Source organism: Balaenoptera acutorostrata, chromosome 1 (genome assembly GCF_949987535.1).
Source record: "Balaenoptera acutorostrata chromosome 1, mBalAcu1.1, whole genome shotgun sequence".
In the NCBI taxonomy this organism is placed as follows: Eukaryota; Metazoa; Chordata; class Mammalia; order Artiodactyla; family Balaenopteridae; genus Balaenoptera; species Balaenoptera acutorostrata.
The window spans coordinates 21,305,047-21,325,863 of record NC_080064.1 but is presented as its reverse complement, the minus strand read 5'-3'; the positions used below and the strand labels follow the sequence as shown (position 1 = coordinate 21,325,863).

The 20,817-nt window shown below is 47.2% G+C and overlaps 1 protein-coding gene across 1 annotated transcript; it reads left to right on the top strand.

Annotated features, from left to right (window-relative positions):
* Nucleotides 1-10,015: 10,015 nt before the first annotated feature.
* On the top strand, nt 10,016-12,142 carry NR0B2 (nuclear receptor subfamily 0 group B member 2). Its single transcript, XM_007170474.2, has 2 exons — nt 10,016-10,587; nt 11,559-12,142. Exons 1-2 carry the CDS (start codon nt 10,047-10,049, stop codon nt 11,798-11,800), a joined length of 783 nt encoding a protein of 260 aa, XP_007170536.1. The 5' UTR covers nt 10,016-10,046; the 3' UTR covers nt 11,801-12,142.
* The last annotated feature ends 8,675 nt before the right edge of the window (nt 12,143-20,817 follow it).

The following is a 20,817-nucleotide window of genomic DNA, read 5'->3' as shown; positions in this document are numbered from 1 at the left end:
CATCTCTTCTAACCCTTCAATGAGTCAATTGAGGCCCAGAAAGGAGAAGGGACTTGCCCAAATGACTGCCCACCTCCGTCATCATCACATACTCCATACAAATTTGAAGGGTCTCCGAGCTTATAAGGGCTCTGTGCTTGGGTTAATGCTCTTCTGCTGAAGTCCTGAAATTTTTTTTTTTTTTTTTGGCCCCGAGGCATGCGGAATCTAGTTCCCCGGCCAGGGATCCAACCCCTGCCCCCTGCAGTGGAAGCGTGGAGTCTTAACTGCTGGACTGCCAGGGAAGTCCTCTTAAATTCTTAATAATTTTTGAACAAGAGACTCCACATTGTCATTTTAAACTGGTTCCTGCAAATTATGTGATGAGTGCTTTATTCAACCTTCACTTCAATTAATGTGCGGGACGGGTCCCAGCCATCTAAGGCCAACCACTTTACTTTTGTATTGAATTTCATCATCTTGGTCCTTTCAGGGATTCTACTCTTCTTATTATCCTTTTCTAAATCTCCTGCATCACAATCTTCTTTCTTCTGGATCATCCCTTTCAACTTATAAACGCAATTAAATGTCACTTCTTTTTTTTTTAATAAATTTATTTATGTATTTACTTTTGGCTGTGTTGGGTCTTCATTGCTGTGCGTGGGCTTTCTCTAGTTGTGGCGAGTGGGGGCTACTCTTCGTTGAGGTGTGTGTGCTTCTCATTGCAGTGGCTTCTCTTGTTGCAGAGCATGGGCTCTAGGTGCACGGGCTTCAGTAGTTGTGGCGCACGGGCTTCATTAGTTGTGGCTCGCAGGCTCTAGAGCGTAGGCTCAGTAGTTGTGGCGCATGGGCTTAGTTGCTCCGCGGCATGTGGACTCTTCCTGGACCAGGGCTCGAACCCGTGTCCCCTGCATTGGCAGGTGGATTCTTAACCGCTGCGCCACCGGGGAAGCCCGTCACTTCTTTTTTTACTATTCTATGACCCCACTTTCTCCTCCTACCACCCCAATTTTCAGTTCTCTTTCACAGCAAAATTTGAAAAGATTGCTTGTTTCTCCACTTCCTCACCTTCCATCTCTTCTTTATTTACTCTAATTAGTCTTTTCTTAATACTCTGACCAAGGTTACAATGACCTACTTATTGCCAAAGCCAGTGGACCACTATTACTTTACTTGACTTAGCTGCATTTGACACAGTTGACCCCTTCTTCCTTCTGGAAAAAATTTTCTTTTTCCTTAGGCTTCTGTTATGGACGGAACTGTATTCCCCCCAAATTCCTATGTCGAAACCCTAACTCCCAGTGTGACTGCTTTTGGAGATAGGGCTATTTAAAGAGGTAATGAAGGTTAAGGGAGTTCGTAAGGGTGGGGCCCTAATCCAATATAGCTAGTGTCCTTACTAGAAGAGGAAGAGACCCCAGGGACTCATAAGCAAGCAGAGGAAAGGCCATATGAGGCAGCTATCAGCAAGCCAAAGAGAAAAGCCTCAGGAGAAAGCAAACCTGCCAACACCTTGATCTTGGACTTCCAGCCCTGAGAACTGTAAGAAAATTAATTTCTGCTGTTTATCACTCAGTCTATAATAGTTTGTTATGGCAGCCCTAGCACACTCATAGAGCTTCCATGTCACCACACTTACCTGGTTTTCTTCCCACCTCACTAACACTCTTTCTCAGTGTCCTGACTTACTCAGATTTATAACTGTTGGGGGCTCTGTCCTTTATCCCCTCCTCTTTTCCTCTATCTATACTTTCTCTGTAGGTGATCTTTTTTTTTTTTTTTAATTTGGCTGCATTGGGTCTAAGTGCTAAGATCCCTTAGTACACGGGATCTTTGTTGAGGCATGCAGGATCTTTCGTTGTGGCGCACAGGCTCTTCTTTGTGGCATGCAGGCTTCTCTCTAGTTGTGCCATGTGTGCTCAGTAGTTGCAGCACGCAGGCTTAGTTGCCCGCGGCATTGTAGGTGATCGCATGATGCCTCTGGCCCAGATCTCTCCTGAGCTCCTGGAGAGCTCCACTTGGGTCGATTAACAGATATCTGAAAACTCACATGGCTGGTGATGGATGGTGGTGACGGTTGCACAACAATGTAAATGTACTTAATGCCACTGAACTATAGACCTAAAAAGGGTTAAAGTGGTAAGTGTAATGTTATGTATATTTTAACACAATAAAAAATTTATAACTTTATGAGACAATCTGAAATTTGAACTCTTAATAGATATTCTATTATATTCAAGAATTATTTTTATTTTTAAAAACCAACATGGCCAACACTGATGCTCCCATACACACACAAATTCCTCCCAAAGTCTCCCCCATTGAGCTAAATGGCCTCTTCAAGCACCAATTTGCAAAAGCCCAAACCTCCACTCATCTACGCATTTGGATGAGCCAAAATCTGACCTTATCGAATCCATTAGTAAGTCCTGTTAGCTCTCCCTCCAAAATATATCTTGATTCTGTCTCCTCACCTTGCTGTGTGAAGCAAGATGCTGTTGCTACTCCAGTCTAAACCAGCATCATCTCTTGCGTGACATCTACTCCGACAGCTTCCTCTCTGGTCTCCTTACCTCCTTTCTTGTCACTTTGTAGTCCATCCTCCACCCAGCAGCCAGAGCAATTGCTCTTAAGGATAAGCCAGGTCTTGTTATTCCCTTGCTTAAAATTAGCCCTATTGCCATTGCATTCAGGATAAATTCCAAGCTCCCCACCATGGCCTCCAAGGAGCAACAACATCAGGGCCCTGCCCACCTCTCCAGTCTCATCTTGTCCCACACTCCCCTTCACACACCAGGCTCCCTCCACACTGGCTGCTTTCACTTCCTCAAATGCCCTGTCCTAGTTCCTAGGCCTTTGCCAGCAACTCCTTTTCACCCATCAGGTCTCAACCCAAATGCCACTTCCTCTGTGAGGTCTTTACTGACCTTGATATACAGATTAAATCTCCATCTCCATGATTTTTGCTTTCAAAGTACCTTGTGCTCATCCTGTGTAATTACTTACCACAATTGAAATATACAATTAAGAAATTTTGGTTCTAGGGACTTCCCTGGCGGTCCAATGGCTAAGACTCCGTGCTCCCAATGCAGGGGGCCCTGGTTCGACCCTGGTTAGGGAACTAGATCCCACGTGCATGCCACAACTAAGAGTTCACATGCCACAACTAAGACCAGGTGCAGCCAAATAAATAAATAAATATTTTAAAAAAAGAAAGAAAGAAATTTTGGTTCTATATCCATCCCCTTTCCCTGGAATATAAACTTCAAGAAAGATAGAAACTGTCTGATTCATCCAAGCATTCAGCTCAGAGTCTCAAATGTAGAACCTCAATAAATATTTGGGGAATGAATAAATGGTCTGTGCCTGATACTGTTAACTCTCATTATATAACTTTTCAATAAATATTGGTAAAATTTATTTTACAAATTGGTAAAATTTAAGTGCCCAGTACCGTACCAATCACTTTATAAACATTATTTGACTTAACATAATGCTCCTATGTTGTTATCCCCATTTAGGGGAGGAGAAAACAGGGCCAGAGAAATGAAGTCGTGTGCCCAAGGCCACACAGCTGAAAGGCTAGAGCCAGGATTCAAACCCACGCAGCCTGACTCCAGAGACCACATACTTACCCACTTCTTATCTCAGAGTTCTGCCTCCCTGAATTGGCATTCTGATTTTATAAATCAGACCCAGGTGCTTGTTTGATGTGACTCCCCGCTGAGAGACCTAGGCCTGATCTTGAGCCCTGGTAAATTCACTGAAATAATAAATGTTGCCCAGGAAGGCCTCTTGGTGATAAGTCAGCCTCCCCTAGTCTGACCCCGTCTACATTTGAACACCATCAACAGCAGGTAAGTGCGTGATTACACCACCATGTGCTAAGTGCTCTACTGGGTGGGGTGAACCCAATGACCTGGGAACTCAGGGAGCGAGCAAATTGTTCTGCCAAAGAGGTGGAGAGGGAAAAACTGTGAAGCCTGTGCTAGACCATAAAGGGTGACCAGGAACTTACCAAACAGACAGGGTAACGGAAAGACATCCCAGGCACAGGGAACAGCTTGGAGGCACAAAGTTGCATGACACGTTCAGAGTATGAAAAGGCATCTAGTCCTGACTCTGCCTCCCAGTTCCAGTCCTTAACCCAGGCCCTCTGCTGCCCAGGGTCTCCCAGCTGCATCCTCAAGTAGTCAGGCCTCTGTACAGAACAAGAGCAAACGTGTGCACCGTGGTCATAGGATTGCAAAGCACTTTCACCCACGTTGCCTTGCGGGGCGCCCTTTAATTTACAGGTGATGCCCAGCCCAGTGCCTGACACTGGGCAGTAGGTGCTCAGCAAGTGTCACTGCTTAGAATGATGGTGGTTGTCGTCCCTGTTGGAATAGTAACACCTTCGTCCCATTGTCACATGAGGATTAACTGAGATAATTATTGGGAAAGCACTTTGTAAACCATAGAGGGCTGTACAGATGAGAGAGTGCTGTCATGACCTTTTCCTCCAGAAAGCCTTCCAAATTCAAGCTACTCAGCCCCATGGCTCCACTGTAGGGTTCCCGCCCCCCCACTGACGCGGGCACCCTGGCGCCCCTGTTAGAGCTACTGGGAGCAGGGCTGTCTCTCCCTCCTCAGAATGGGGCCTCCTCAGGGCTGGCCTGTGTCTCCCCATCACACTGAAGGCCCCCAAGAGCCAGGCTTATCTCCTCTATCAGACCAGGGTCTCTGGGGCCTGGCCTGTGTCACCCCAATTAGGTCTGGGGTTCCTAGAGCTGTGTCTTCCTCTTGAGACTGGGGACTCCTGAGGGTTGACCTGTGTCTCTCCCTTCAGATAGAGGGCAGCTGATGGACCATCTTCCCCCAAGAGGCCTCCTACCCCTCTGAGTGAATGACCCCAGTCAGGCTCCAGGCTGTGGAGATCCCAGTTGAGGCCTTTCCTCACCCTCCAGGGCCTCCAGGGCTGACCCTGGCCTTCAGGCCACACACAGGGCTCAGAAGACACAGTTCCTCACAGTGCAAAAAAATGCAAGACTTAAAACCCGGGGACCCAACTTCCAGCCCAGCTTTTCCATGACCCCCAGTGAGGGGTCTCCTCCCTCCTCTGGGTCTCCTCTTCCTCAACAACTTCTTCCTCAACCTCTTCCTCTACGAAACAAGGGTGAAAGCAACAACAACAACAATAACAACTGTCCTCTTTTACAGAGCACTTGCTGTGCCAGGCACTTTGTGTTCTCACAACACCTAAGAAACGCATTATTAGAAGCAGATTTGCTGTGAAACTAATGAAGCTCAAATTCCAGGACCTTGCATTTACATGGGCCCTTCCAAGGCAGCAATGTCTTCTTAGGTCCCAGCAATGTCTTCTTAGGGTCAAATACATGTATATTTTTTTCTTTTTAATTTGCGAAAAATAAAAAATTTAAACTACAACTGGTCAAGATCACTGTTTTTTCCCACTCTATCCTTCTTCCCAATATGAATTATTCCCAAAACACCTGGAAGTATGCGGGTGGTGGAGGAGAAACAAGGATTTGTATGGACCAAGAAGCAAATCTGTGCAAAATTCTTTCGATCATTCATCACTAATTTGTCATTTCATATTGACACCAACTCAAAAAGGAAGTTCCCTCCTATAAGGAATAGGCAGCATATGCAATTATAAATGTTCCATGCATGTTTTTCTTTTCCAATAGGCATTACACAATGTAGAATTTATAAAAATTCTGATTACAAACCTACAAGTAGTACTACAGGTAGCAAATACTGAGTTGGCCAAAAAGTTCATTTGGGTTTTTCTATAAGGTGTTATGGAAAAACCCAGATGAACTTTTTGGCCAACCCAATACATCTATGTGTGAAAGGGCATGTTTTACATCTCCTTACTATCAAGAATAAAACTTAAAAGAAATTAACCTTGCAAGAGGAAAGACAGAATCATCTCTCTATTCTCACTGTAGAAATTTATTTTTAAAAATCATTGACAGCTCTACCTCCTTCTCTTCCTTTCTCTTCCTGAAAATGTCCATCCTAAAGCTATTGGGTAGAAAGGAACAAGGTAAAAGCACACACCAGCAAAGGAGGGCACCACGGTGGCCTCAGCAGGGGCAGGAGGGTATCCTCAAAGAGCAGCGACCTGCGTAGAGGGACAGGCCCAACAGGGTGAAGAAGAAGTCCATGAGTGGGAGGGGGCAACCTGACCCAAGGTATCAGAGCCCAAGTGGGGAGAGGAAGGCATCTTACAGCAGAGAGGGTTGTGGCGGAGACAGCAGATTGGTTACAAATGGAGGCTTGATCCAATGAGTAAATAAGTTAAAAATAATGAAAACCAGATTTCTCAATGTCAGAGAAGAGAGGTATAATATAGAAAGGGCGAAAACTAGAATGAATCCCATTATAGTGGATTAAAATTACAGGTAATAGGGCTTCCCTGGTGGCGCAGTGGTTGAGAATCTGCCTGCCAATGCAGGGAACATGGGTTCAAGCCCTGGTCTGGGAAGATCCCACATGCCGCAGAGCAACTAGGCCCGTGAGCCACAATTACTGAGCCTGTGCGTCTGGAGCCTGTGCTCGGCAACAAGAGAGGCCGCGATAGTGAGAGGCCCGCGCACCGTGATGAAGAGTGGCCTCCACTTGCCGCAACTAGAGAAAGCCCTCGCACAGAAACGAAGACCTAACACAACCATAAATTAATTAATTAATTAAAAAAAAATTACAAGTAATAGTATGAACTCATGTTTTTCAGTATGTATAAATAAACATAGGTATAAATGTGTGTGTGTGTGTGTGTGTGTGTGTGTGTGTGTGTACATTCCCTAACTCTGGGAGGGCTGGGAAGCAGTGGCACCCTAATAGCAATTAATAGATCTTCGTTTCTAAATATGATTCTGGTACCCAGATCATGGTGTTTAAATACTATTCTCCACTAAAAGATTAAATCAGAGCTATGTGTAGTACTAGTTGATTCCAGGGGCTGGAAAAGTGATATCTTCATATACTAGGAAACAAAGGATGTTCAAAGAGTAATGGGGGCATGTCAAAAGGACATAGACTCCAGCTTGAAGGAGCTCCCATTGGCCAAGTCTGTGACAATCTGAGCATCAAAATAAATAACGATAGTAACAGACTACAAGCCACTGAATAAAATAGGAGACCATGAATTCATAGTTAAATACAAACACACACAGGTACATTCAATGTATGAGGAGGAATGTTTACATAGTTTCAAAGTACCTCCTCAAGAAATACTGATTCAGGGACTTTCCTGGTGGGCCAGTGGCTAAGACTCCTCGTTCCCAATGCAGGGGGCCCAGGTTCGATCCCTGGTCAGGGAACCAGATCCCACATGCTGCAACTAAAGATCCTGCATGCCGCAAGGAAGATCCCTCATGAGCGGCAACAAAGATCCCGCGTACCACAACTAAGACCCAGTGCAGCCAAATAAATAAATATATATATATTAAAAAAAGAAAGAAAGACTGATTCACTACAAAGGGGGAAAGAGTAACTGGTATATGGAAGAGTCTGACAGAAATCCCCTTAATCAAGTGACCAAGTGAACCCTGGGACAAATGGAAATGTGTCCTCCCTGATATATCAGGGTGTATCAAGAACACAACATCACTTCCAGGGACAGTCCTACTAAAGATACATAACCTGAGTCTAATCACAAGAAAGCCACAGACAAACTCCAATTGAAAGCCATGAGACAAAATAACAACTCTTCAAAAGTGTCAAGGTTGTGAAAGGCAAGGACAGACTAAGGATAGTTTTCCTGACCAGTAGGGGCTAGAGTGACATGGCGAAGAAATGCAATGTGCGATTCTGGACTGAGCCCTTTTACTGTAATGATTTCACTGGAGCATTAGGTGAAACTTAAAGGTGAAAACTAGAGATTAGATATTAATTTCCGATGTTCAATGAGATTAGATGTTAATTTCCTGGTTTTATTCAATGCTAATTTCCTGATGTTGATGATTATGTTGTGGTTATGTAGGAAAATGTCCTTGTTTGTGGGAATTACACACTAAAGTATTTGGGGGTGATGGGACTCAGGTTGGCAATTTACTTCCAAAGCGTTCAAGGTAAAAAAAAAGTTCCCTGTACTGTACCTGCAACCTTTCGGTGTTTGCGTCAGTTTCAAAATAAATATCATTAACAGGGGAAGAGGCGAGCAAAGAGTGTGCAGCTAAAATATGTAGGCAAATATTGTCAGGCAATTGATCAGTAAAAGTACTTTGTTATTCTCCTGGGTTTGTAATGTTTGTACTTTGTACTGATTTGTTTTATCATTTATTAAATGTTCACTTTCACACCTGATTTTCTATTCTTAATGAAGGCCCTACAAAATTGCATCAGCTTCATGCCCCGTAAAACCAATATTCATGAGTGGGCGTTCTTACTACCCTTCTAAAGATGAGAAAACTGAGGCACAGAAATATAAAGTGACTTGCCCAAGGTCTCTCAGTTAAGTGATGAAGCAGAATTTGGACCCAGCCAGTCTGACTGTAGACTCTCCTTCCACAGGATGTTGTGAAGACCCAGTAAGATAACAGGGCATTAAAGGAACTTTATAAACGTAAGAATGAAGATTATTATGCAATTGTAATTGCATGAAAGATGCGTGCCTGTCTGCTGGGGCCTGTTTGCCTTAGTTCCTTAGTCAGAGGGAAGGGGGAGCAAAGTCCTCCTATTGTATGCCAGAAACTGCTTGGAATTCAACACGTAGGATCTCACTTTGTCCTCACAGCACCCCTGCAAGCAGGCGTTGTCCCGGATGAAGCTTCTGAGGCCCACAGAGATTTGGGGTTCAGCCCACAGTCACATAACTGAAAAGTGATAGAGCCAGGAGCAGATGCCAGGGATGGCGATGGCTGCCCAATAGTGTGTTAGCAGAAGGCTTGCCAGGCTGGGCTTGCCAAGGTCTACAGACATAACGCAGCCAAGGACCTTCCCACCAGCTCTCACAACCCATGCCCCAGCATCTGAGACAGATGCCTGGGACAGTGGAGCCATATGACTGGTGGCAGAGCAACGTTTCTGCCCAGATCATAAGTGGGCAACAACTGCAGACCAGGAAGCAGCAGCAAGGTAGGGAACCAGGTAGTCACCAGCTCTGGCTGCACAATTGGGCCAGTGGGTCCAGGGGAAAAAGCAAGGACTTTGGAGTCAGACTGATGTGGGCTCTGTCTCTTCTTAGTGGTGTGAACTTGGGCAAGTCACTTTACCTCTTTGAGTCTCAAAAAGTAAGAATCGTGCCTCATAAGGAAGCTCTGAATATTAGAGTGGAAAGTGCCTGGCACATAGTAGGTGCTCAGTAAACAGCAGTATTTCATTGTCATTCTGCAAGGGCTTCTCAGCAGATATGGCCCCTCAGGAGCTCCAGGAATCCAGGCTGGGGAGAAAGAGTTCTTAAGGACCTTATTCATGCAGGGCCCCCCAGAACTGGAGTCAGAGGAAGGCAGCCTCCTAGACTTCACAGTGGGCAAAGTCCTCCCAGCCCCCCAGGATCCTGGCTCCCTTCTCTGCAGCCTGTTCCTCACCAACAACAGGAGTAGGGCCTCAAGGTTAGGCAAACAAGTGAGCGATAAGGCGCTTCCAGGCTGGGCCTTGTGTTCAAGGCTTGTCCGGCTCTGGGGCTGGCTTCCTAGCTGAGCGAGAGTCCTGCAGGCACCAATAGGGACACCTGCCATGGCCACCTGCTGATTGTGCACCTGAGGCCTTGGTGCCTTGGTACAGCCTGGGTTAATGACCCTGTTTATCCACTTGAATCATCTGATAAGGGGCAGCAGGGCCAGCAGGCAGGTGACCCTGTGCCCTGCACCCGCTGCTTCATTGACTGAAGTGATATCAGGGCCACGTGGAGCTTCCAAGCCTCCCTCCCCCGCCACTTCCCCACCGGTCCTGCCAGGGTCAGTGTGAGTTTCTTTTTTTTTTTTCAATGAACATGACTTCTGGAGTCAAGGTTGTTGGGCGGTTCCCCCCTCCCTCCCCCATTTGGGGATATAAATAGCACCCACAGCACAAAGCAGAGGGCGGGAGAGCCTGGAGGAAGGAGGAACAGATCCTCAACCATGAGCTCCAGCCAGCCAGGGACCTGCCCATGCCAGGGTGCTGCAGGCCGCCCAACCATCCTGTATGCACTTCTGAGCCCCAGCGTCAGGGACTGGCCCTCTGTGCCCCCAGCCCGTGGCCGCTGCCTGTGCAGGCAGCACCGGCCCGTCCGGCTGTGTACTCCCCATCGCACCTGCCGGGAGGCCTTGGATGTTCTGGCCAAGACGCTGGCCTTCCTCAGGAACCTGCCGTCCTTCTGCCAGCTGCACCCCCAGGATCGGCGACAGCTGCTGCGGGGCTGCTGGGGCCCCCTCTTCCTGCTTGGGTTGGCCCAAGACACTGTGACCTTCGAGGTGGCTGAGGTCCCAGTTCCCAGCATACTCAAGAAGATCCTGCTGGAGGAGCCCACCAGCGGTGCAGGCAATGGCCAGGTGCCGGATCGGCCCCAGCCCTCACTGGCTGCAGTGCAGTGGCTTCAGTGCTGCCTGGAGTCCTTCTGGAGTCTGGAGCTGGGCCCCAAGGAATATGCATACCTGAAAGGGACCATCCTCTTCAACCCTGGTGAGCTCCCAGACATTCCTGGATGGGCCATGGCTGGAGGGGGGCAGGGCCCAGCCAGGGACAGCGCCTTCTAAGGGCTTGACATCTGTGATCACTTTGGGTCCTGATTATCACCAAATAGTCATCTCACAAGAGAGGCTCAGAGAGGCTAATTGACTTGGTGAAAGCCACACAGCCAGGTAGGGGCAGAGCAAGAATGGGGACTCAGGTCTATTCATATCGGTATCTAGTCCTTGCCACTCTGCCTAAGAAATTGCCCTGACCCTCAGGGAAGGTGGGAGTGGGGAAGGGGAGGGTGGGCAGACACAGCTGTGCCTCAGTCACGCCTTCACGAGAGGACCGCATGGGGAAGTTCTGAAGGTGAAACTCTGTGGGTTCAGAAAGACCACATAGAGAAGAGGAATAAAGATGAAGGGGTGTGGGGGAGGAGAGGGAGGAGTCCCCATAAATTTCAGCCAGGAGAGCAACGGATACAGGAAGTGTTCTTTGTAATCTGGAGAGCATCTAGATGAGAATTCGTCACCAAAGGCCCTCATAGAATGCATTATTATAATTCATTATAATCATAGCGAATACTCATATTACACTTACCATATGGTAGGTCCAGTTCTAAGGCTTTTACATATACTAGCTCATTTAAACCTCATAACAAGCCTAGGAGATAGGTACTATTATTTATCCCAATTTTACCAATGAGGAAACCGAGGCACAGAGCTTGAGTAACTTTGTCCAAGGCCACACAGTTAATAAGTGGCAGTGTGGAATTCAAACCCAGGCAGCCTGGGTCTTAACCATTGCTCTATACTGCCTCTCCATAAAGGATGGATAAATGAAGTGATAAATAAATAAATTAAGGAGGTAGTAATGGGGCCTCAAAGGCCAAGCCGCTGGCCTCCGGTCTTGGGCCAGTCTTGCCCCATTGGTGTCAGAGTAGGCTATTCACCAGCCATCTGTGCCTTCTCTGCCCGCAGACGTGCCAGGCCTCCACGCCTCCTCCCACATCGGGCACCTGCAGCAGGAGGCGCACCAGGCCCTGTGGGAGGTCCTGGAGCCCTGGTGCCCAGCAGGCCAAAGCCGCCTGGCTCGTGTCCTCCTCACGGCCTCCACCCTCAAGTCCGTTCCACCCAGCCTGCTTGGAGACCTGTTCTTTCACCCTGTCATTGGAGACGTTGACATCGCTGGCCTCCTTGAAGACATGCTTTTGCTGAGGTGACCTGCTCCAGCTCAAGCAGAGACTGGGTGGAGGCTGGCAGCACTGATTCGGCCTGGTTGATCCCTGGGCGACCCAGTGCTGCCAGAGGCTTCCCATGAGCAGCTGGTCCCGGCCCAGCCAGGTGGGCTATGGGGCCCTCACTCAGCCCCACCCCATCTTGGCCTTCCTTGGTTTGGACACAGTGCTCCAGCTGTCTGGCCAGCGCTTGGTGGTCCCAGAGCCTCTGGGCCAAGATTCCTATCCCCTCCTGGGACGGGGTTGGAAGTTTCGACTGCTCATTGGGCCAGGAGTCCTATTGACTTTATACAGAACTGACTTAAGTTATTGGGTTTTGTAATAAAAGGTGTGATACACTTGGAGCCTGACACTGTCGTTTGTCCATGTGGAAGGGACCGGTTCACCTCCAGAGCCACCCTGCCCCTGTCAGAGGGAGCCCAAGAGGAAGGAACTATAAGTGGCACAGAAGCCAGACCTCAGGAAACTGGAATTTTAATTTTTCAGAGTGGGATGATGATTTCATTTCTGGGGGTGAGATTTATTTCACATGGGTCTGAATCCAGGGGGCAGTGTCCGTTCAGGACCCTCTCCTGTCCTTGCCTTTATCTTAGGGGGTAGGGCGTGTCTCTCCCTGTCTTCAAATCCCCTGCTGACCCCTCCCTCAGCTCCTGCCCCAGCCTCCCTCTCACCTCAGTGAGAACTGCCAATTACAACCAATAAGGAAAATGAAGCAGCCCATTTCCAAATTGAAACCGACAGGTTACAGGAATTTCTGCAGTTTGGGATCATTCACTTCCCCCATTCCTTCAGCGGACAAAGGAGGACAGTCCACTGTTCTCCCGATGGGAGGGGGCAAGGACAATTAGGGCTGGTCTGGCAGCTGCTTGGAAACCAGAGCAGACCGAGGCTTAGTTGCCACACCAGCTGTTAAAGTCTGAAACACACTTCCATGACCGTTGGCTCCTAGCCACTGCCTGGAGCCCCCCTGTATTTCCCTCCACTGCCCCTCTGTGCCGGCCCTTCTCCTGGAATCCATCCCCATGTCCAGCAGCCAGAGGGCAACGCTTGGCACAGCCACGGCTTCCGGGGCTGCTCCATTCAGTGCATGGCTTGTGTCTATTCTGATTAGTCAATGTCTGTGCCTCACCGTTTGTTAAATATTTTGAATATCACTCAGGTCAAGGTCACTGACCTGCAGGGTGGGCAGGAGGGAATGATAACAACACACATGCCTATAGGACCCCCTTTCAGGTCTCCTCCTTTCTCCAGCAATGAGGCCTGTCCCAGCCAGGCCCCGCCCCCCTCACCACCACAGTGTGGATTCTTCTCACGGGGGGCCAAGTTAATTATTACTCAACGAGAGGTCATTCACTCAGGGACAGCAGTCTAGCAGTCATCACTCAGACCTTTCCCTAAGGCCACAAGGAAAGGCACCACAACTGAACCGGCCATGTACCCATTATGGGCACCCAGTGCCAGCAGCAAGGGCACCCCTGTCCCTTACCCAAGCACCCACTCACCACTCAGACACCCAGAATGAGACAGAATAGCACAGCTCAGACCCCACAACGAAGACACTCACACAACTCAGACCTACAACTCTCTCTCACAGACACACTAAGTTGAACAACTCAGACACGCTTACATAGACCCACAAAACAGACCCTCCATCGGCCCACACACAGCACAGAAATGCACAGCCCAGATACACTCACCCAGCGACATACGGCAAACACATTCACAGAGAGGAGACGTGCCCCCAAGCCAGACGTTCACACCTACACCCCTCCACCCATGGGTGGGACACACCAGAGCATGCTCTCCACCTTCTGTATGTCACAGTAAAAGAAAAAGTGGCCCCCAGCGTAGGGAGACCTGAGTCCGTACACTTCAGGTTCTACCCAGAGGCTGCAAATACAGGCCAAACTGCTCTGTCCAGCATTTAGGGCCTCAATCACTCCCTTTTCCCATGGCAACCCCAATATCCACCCTCCTCTCAGAAAGGCCATGTCCTGCTCAGCGACACCCCCCCAGCCAGGACCTAATCATATCCCCAAGTAGAGACGTCCTCTAGAGCTCAGGAACAAGCCCTGCACCCCTCTACCCCTTCACCCTCCACCAGAACCCCAGACCCAGACCTCAGTCCCTGACACCTGTCCCTGCCCTGCCCCTCCCACCCCTTGGGCCCATCTCACCTTGCAGACGCATGAGTCAACGCTTTCAAGAGCAGATGACTCATCTCCCCATAGGAGCCAAATCCTGCAGATTCAGGGATTTGGGGTCATTCTATCTTTTATGTCCCTTCACCAACTGCCCCCATTAGTTTACTGTTGCTCCTCTCTGAACCTCAGACTGAGTCTTCCTTCCTCTCACCCGCCCTCCCTAACCCTGAGCAGGCATTAGAAAGCGCTCCTCTCCACTCTCCACCCCAGCCTTTTCCCTCAACTTACCTAATGTTTCCATCATCCAAATAGCTTCCCTTATTAGCCTACCTTGTTCCTTTGCAAATTTCTTCCCTACCCCTCCACATGATTGGGGAGCTACACTTCTTTTTTTTTTTTTTTTTTAATAAATTTATTTATTTATTTTTGGCTGTGTTGGGTCTTCGTTGCTGCGCGCGGGCTTTCTGTAGTTGCGGCAAGCGGGGGCTATTCTTGGTTGCGGTGCGTGGGCTTCTCATTGCGGTGGCTTCTCTTGTTGCAGAGCACGGGCTCTAGGCGCACGGGGTTCAGTAGTTGTGGCACGTGGGCTCAGTAGTTGTGGCTCGCGGGCTCTAGAGCGCAGGCTCAGTAGTTGTGGCACACGGGCTTAGTTGCTCCGCGGCATGTGGGATCTTCCCGGACCAGGGCTCAAACCCGTGTCCCCTGCACTGGCAGGTGGATTCTTTTTTTTTTTTAAACTTTGGGTTTATTTATTTATTTATGGCTGTGTTGGGTCTTCGTTTCTGTGCGAGGGCTTCCCCCAGCCGCGGCAAGCGGGGGCCACTCCTCATCGCGGCGCGCGGACCTCTCACCATCGCGGCCTCTCTTGCTGCGGAGCACAGGCTCCAGACGCGCAGGCTCAGCAACTGTGGCTCACGGGCCCAGCCGCTCCGCGGCACGCGGGATCCTCCCAGACCAGGGCTCGAACCCGTGTGCCCTGCATTGGCAGGCAGATTCCCAACCACTGCGCCACCAGGGAAGCCCGGCAGGTGGATTCTTAACCACTATGCCACCAGGGAAGTCCAAGCTACACTTCTATTTCTTGTCTGTATCTTTTTTTTTTTTTTTAATCTCAGGAGGTTTTTTTTTTTTTTTTTTAATTTTTATTTATTTATTTATTTATTTATGGCTGTGTTGGGTCTTCGTTTCTGTGCGAGGGCTTTCTCTAGTTGTGGCAAGCGGGGGCCACTCTTCATCGCGGTGTGTGGGCCTCTCACTATCGCGGCCTCTCTTGTTGCGGAGCACAGGCTCCAGACGCGCAGGCTCAGTAATTGTGGCTCACGGGCCCAGCTGCTCCGCGGCACGTGGGATCTTCCCAGACCAGGGCTCGAACCCGTGTCCCCTGCATTGGCAGGCAGATTCTCAAGCACTGCGCCAACAGGGAAGCCCTCTTGTCTGTATCTTTTGAGTCACTCCCTGTGCCCTACCCAAGCCTTCTAGAGGAACATAAAGACAAATTTAGCAAAACTAAAGAGAAAATTATAATACAATTTTTAAAAATATTTTTATTTATTTATTTGGCTGCACTGGTCTTAGTTGCGGCACGCGGGATCTTCGTTGCCGCATGCGGGCCCTTCATTGCAGCATGTGGGATCTAGTTTCCTGACCAGGGATCGGAACCAGGCCCCCTGCATTGGGAGCATGGAGTCTTAACCACTGGACCACCAGGGAAATCCCTATAATACAATTTAATAAGGGCAATAATGCTTTCTCCATGAGACTGCAGGGTTTCCAAAGGTGGGAAGCTGCCTTCACTATCAGTATCTTAACAGTGGGAACTGTGTCACATCAACCAGAGAGGGTAGAGGAAGAAACAGGCTTAGACAGGGTATGCAAATTTTTCAAGGTTTGGACTGATCACCATCTGTGCTGGGATTCGAACTCAGGCCTGTGTGACTGTGGAGGCCGGGCTCTGGCCACCAGCACAGGCTGGAGTGAGTCATGGCCAAGATCAGGTTGTCTGGAGCCAGCTCAGCCACTGTTTACTGACCGTCTCTCAGCCTGATCCCTGTCCTCAGGCCCAGCCAGGGATGACTCACTAGGAAGCAGGAGAGTGGCTGTGGCTCTGGGTCAGCCTCAGGTACCATTTTATTATCATCATTATTTCTACCTTCATTAGCCAAATCATTGACTGCTTATTAAGCAGTCAGGCTGTTGACGGGTGCTGTGCCCTGTGCTGACACACCCTGCCCTTGGTACAGTCACGTAACCTAGAATTTATGATGCCAGCAAAAAGCCAATACCCACTATCCATCCATCCATTCATGCCATTTTCAACATCTTTCTTGATGTCCACTTGTACCAGATCCTGTGCTAGATGCTGAGGAGCACAGAATAAATAAGATACAGTCCCTGCCTTCATTGAACATCCTGTCTATGGCAGAGACACACACACAAGTAACTGTAACACGGAGTGATCTGAACTGTGATAGAGGGACATCCAACAGGCAGCAGGGGCTCAGAAGAGGTAGTAATTAAATCTTCCTGGAGATGGGAAAAATGCTTCAGCCAAGTGGTAGCTGCTATGAGCTAAAGAGATTGAATAGGGAGTTGCCAGGCAAGAGGGAATGAGAGGTGCAAAGGCACAGAGGTGTCAGAGTTCAAGGGTGTTTTGCTAACTGCCAGTGGTCTGGGGCAACTGGATCCCAGGAGACCTAAGAGCAAGAGGATCCTGGAGAGTTGAACAGGGGCCATGTCACAGAACAAGGCAGCAGAGAGAGGCAATCCCAGTGAAACTGGTGGAGGCAACAAGGCTAAGGTCTTGGGGAATCAGGGTTAACAAAGGGGACCATCCATTTCTGGCAGGTCATTCTGGGTAACTACTAAACAATAACCAGCTAACAGTTATGGAGAGCTATGCTCTAAACACATTATATGGATTATGTTATTTAATTCTTACAACTCTATGCTGGAAGTACTATCATTATCTCCATTTCACAGATGGAGAAACCGAGGCACCAAGTTAGGTAACTTGCTCAAGGTTACACAGTTAATAGTAGTAGAGTCAGGATTTGAACTCAGCTGGTCTGGATTTAGGGCCTATGCTCTTAAATGCTATGCTATCTTGAGTCTTTAACGGCCAGAGATGATCAAGTGGAGAATAAATAACAGCACCTAGACTCCTTCTCCCCACCTCACTGTAAGGTAGAATGAGAGTGAAAATGTAGTCTTGGGACTTCCCTGGTGGCGCAGCGGTTAAGAATCCGCCTGCCAGTGCAGGGGACAGGGGTTCGATCCCTGGTCCGGGAAGATCCCACATGCCGCGGAGCAACTAAGCCCGTGTGCTGCAACTACGGAGCCTCCGTGCTGCAACTACTGAAGCCCGTGCACCTAGAGCCCATGCTCTACAACAAGAGAAGCCACCACAATCAAAAGCTGGTGCGCCACAACGCAGAGTAGCCTCCACTCACCACAACTAGAGAAAGCCCCCGTGCAGCAACCAAGACCCAACACAGCCAAAAATAATAATAATAAATAAAATACACAACACAAAAAAAAATTTTTTTTAAATGTAGTCTTGGTTACCTTTGGGTTTAAGTTTTTGATGAGAAATCTGGTCTGTTTGTTCCCCCAAGGAAGTGGCCCACTTTCCCTGGAGAGAGTCCCCAGCCACACTCAGCAGCACATCCCCATGTTAGTGCCAGGAATATTCATTCCATCAGTGATGGTTTACTGATAATCTACTACACACTGAGCATCCTGTGAGTCTTGGAAATTTCATCCCACAAATGACAATTGTGTGTAGTCATAAGTGCGTAACTTCTTGGGTCATCTAACAGCTTTTCCAGAGCACACCATTTTTATTTCAGTTCACATCATTTGCTACGTAACACTTATTTTTCAATTTTCAGATTTTTAAAAACATAGCTTTAACTAAACCTTTTCTGTATAATATACATAAAAGTACGCAAATCACACCTGTATAGCTTGGTGAATTATCACAACATGAATACAACCCTGTAACCACCACCCAGCTCAAGAAATAGAGCATTAGCAACACTCCAGAAACCCTCCCCATCATTACCACTCCCTCCTGCCCAAAGGGTATCAGTAACCCCTGATTTCCAACATGATAAATGAGATTGCTTGTCTCAAACTTTATATAAATGGAATTGTATAGCATGTACTCTTTTGTGTTTGTCTTCTTTTACTTGATATTATATCTGAGATCCAGATATAATCTATGCTCTGTGTAGCAGTAACTCATTCACTTTCATTGTTGTAAAGTATCCCATTACACTACAATTTATTTATCCATTATACTGCTGAGGAACATTTGGTTCATCAAATAATAATGCTAGCATTATTCTTGTTTTTTGGTGCATGGATGTTTGCAGAACTGGTGCTATATAACAAGAATCGGAATTACCGAGTCATAGAATGTGTGCTCAACTTGAGTAGATCTTGCTAGTTTTCTAAAATAGTGTACCAATCTTAACATCCATCGGCAGATTTTAAAATCCAGATGTAACGTTGTCCCTTTTCACAATTACCCAGATGCTCGTTAGAACTGTTTTTATTTTTTAGTTCTTGAATAGGTGGATATTTGTGATCACCACAATGTAATCACTTGCTTTATTGCTTTTTGAAATAGTATTTTCCCTTTTAAGATTTTTAAAATATTGAGTAAAATATGGGACTTCCCTGGTGGTTCAGTGGTTAAGAATCTGCCTTCCAATGCAGGGGACGCGGGTTTGATCCCTGGTCAGGGAACTAAGATCCCACATGCCACGAGGCAACTAAGGCCACGTGCCGTAACTACTGAGCCCATACGCTCTGGAGCCCTCGTGTCACAACTAGAGAGAAGCCCGCACACCACAACGAAAGATGCCACGTGCTGCAACTAAGACCCAACACAGCCAAAAATAAATTAATTTTTTAAAAAACTTTAAAAATATTGAGTAAAATAAAATATTTATAAAATATATGTAATATATAAAGAGTAACAGTACTGGGAATTCCCTGGCATTCAGTGGTTAGGACCCAGTGCTTTCACTGCCACAGGCCCAGGTTTAAAAAAAAAAAAAAAGAATAACAGTACAAGAACCCTCATCATTGTTCCACAGATCATTATTACCATCAGCTTTTGACATCTTTCTAAATCTATCACCCAAAGGTAATGACTACCCTGAATTTGGGGTTAATCATTTCTTGATCCCTCCCAAAGGCAGCAAGGCCTCCAACAACCAACCAGCTTTCCCTAAGCACCTACTATGTGAAAGGCGTACAAAGATGAATAATTAAAATAAGTAGGGAGGGACTTCCCCAGTGGTCCAGTGGCTAAGACTCCACACTTCCACAGCAGGTTCGATCCGTGGTTGGGGAACTAAGATTCTCACGTGCCATAACTAAGAGTTCACATGCTGCAACTGAAGATCCCGCGTGCCGCAACTAAGACCTGGAGCAGCCAAATAAATAAATAAATATTTATAAATATATAAATAAATAAAATAAGTATGGAAAGGGCTCTCATATTTGTGACTCCCTATTCTCATGAAAATAACAGGTAACGTTTAAGGAGGGCTTACTCTATGCTAGGCATTTACTGAGGACTTTTATATGCGTGATGACATTAAATTCTCACCACAATCCTCTAAGGGTAGGGACTATTATGCCTTGACTTTTTTTTTTTTTGGCAGCACCACGTGCCTTGCGGGATCTCAGATTGGACCAGCCCGGCAGTGAAAGCCTGGAATCCTAACCACTAGGCCACCAGGGAACTCCCTTTATGATCTTAAAGCATACTTATATGTGTATCCTTAAAAAATGTTGATTTGTATTTTTTGAACTTTATACAAGTGGAATATTCTGTTTTCTGACTTATTTTCACTCAGTATCATATACCAGAAATTATTGGTACTAAATGCCACTTTTTGCTCTTACAAACACTGTAACTGTGAATATTCATACATACTGTCAAATAACAAACAAATCTGGACTTAGGAAGGAGGGACTTTATTTGAAGTGATTATTGCAAGGAAGGAAAGGAACTACTGAAATAGGGAGAAGGAAGCTATTGCAGAGAGAAGCTCTAACCATAAGACCTACACGTGTCTCAAGGGTTAGGCAAAGAGGTTTTCTTTCATAGGGGGGAGTAAATAAGGCTAGAAAGAACTGGGTGTGAGGAAGTGGGATGACCAGGAATGGCTTATGGCACAGTAGATCAGAGAATGTTTTACCCTGAACCCAGCCTATTCTCAGGAGGGGCTGTTAAGGAGGGGTTGTGTACAGCTCAAGCTGGGGGAGGGGGACACACCGCAAAGTTCATGGACCTGGAGGAAGGAGAGAAGCTTAACCAAAGTTTAGTTAACAAGCATTTTGTTTTCGTTGCTCTGTGGGGAAAAGCAGTTCATCTAAGCGTTTATGAGGCAAAGAATTGAAATTTGGAGTCTGTGTCTAGCCTTGCCATAGGTAAACAAGGGGGCACCCATGAGTTTTATCTAAGTAATATAAGGAAGGGTGTCTCTTTGCAGTAAGTTGTGTTCCAGAACACAAAAGGGTGGGAGGGGTTTCTTAACTTTCGCTGTTTTCCAGGATCACAGGGCTTGAGCGAGGTTCAACATTGTCGGTACATCTCCTGATAAACATACGCAAGAATTTCTTTAAAATCTATAACTAGAAGTGGAATGGCTGGGTCAAAAGGTATGTGTAGTTTCACTTTTACAGGGTAATGCCAAATTGTTTTCCAAAGTGGTGGTACCAGTTTACACTTCCAACAGCGTATGGGAGCGCCAGTTGCTTTACATTGTCAGGATTTAAAAGAGGATTTGAGGATTTAAAATTTTTTGCCAACCTGGTGGCTATGAAGTGGGTCTCATT

Bases quoted from the DNA above. Each gene is read 5' to 3' on its own strand.
- NR0B2 (XM_007170474.2), top strand. From the start codon at position 10,047: ATGAGCTCCAGCCAGCCAGGGACCTGCCCATGCCAGGGTGCTGCAGGC. The intron at 10,588-11,558 runs GTGAGCTCCCAG...CTCTGCCCGCAG, and splicing joins GACCATCCTCTTCAACCCTG to ACGTGCCAGGCCTCCACGCC.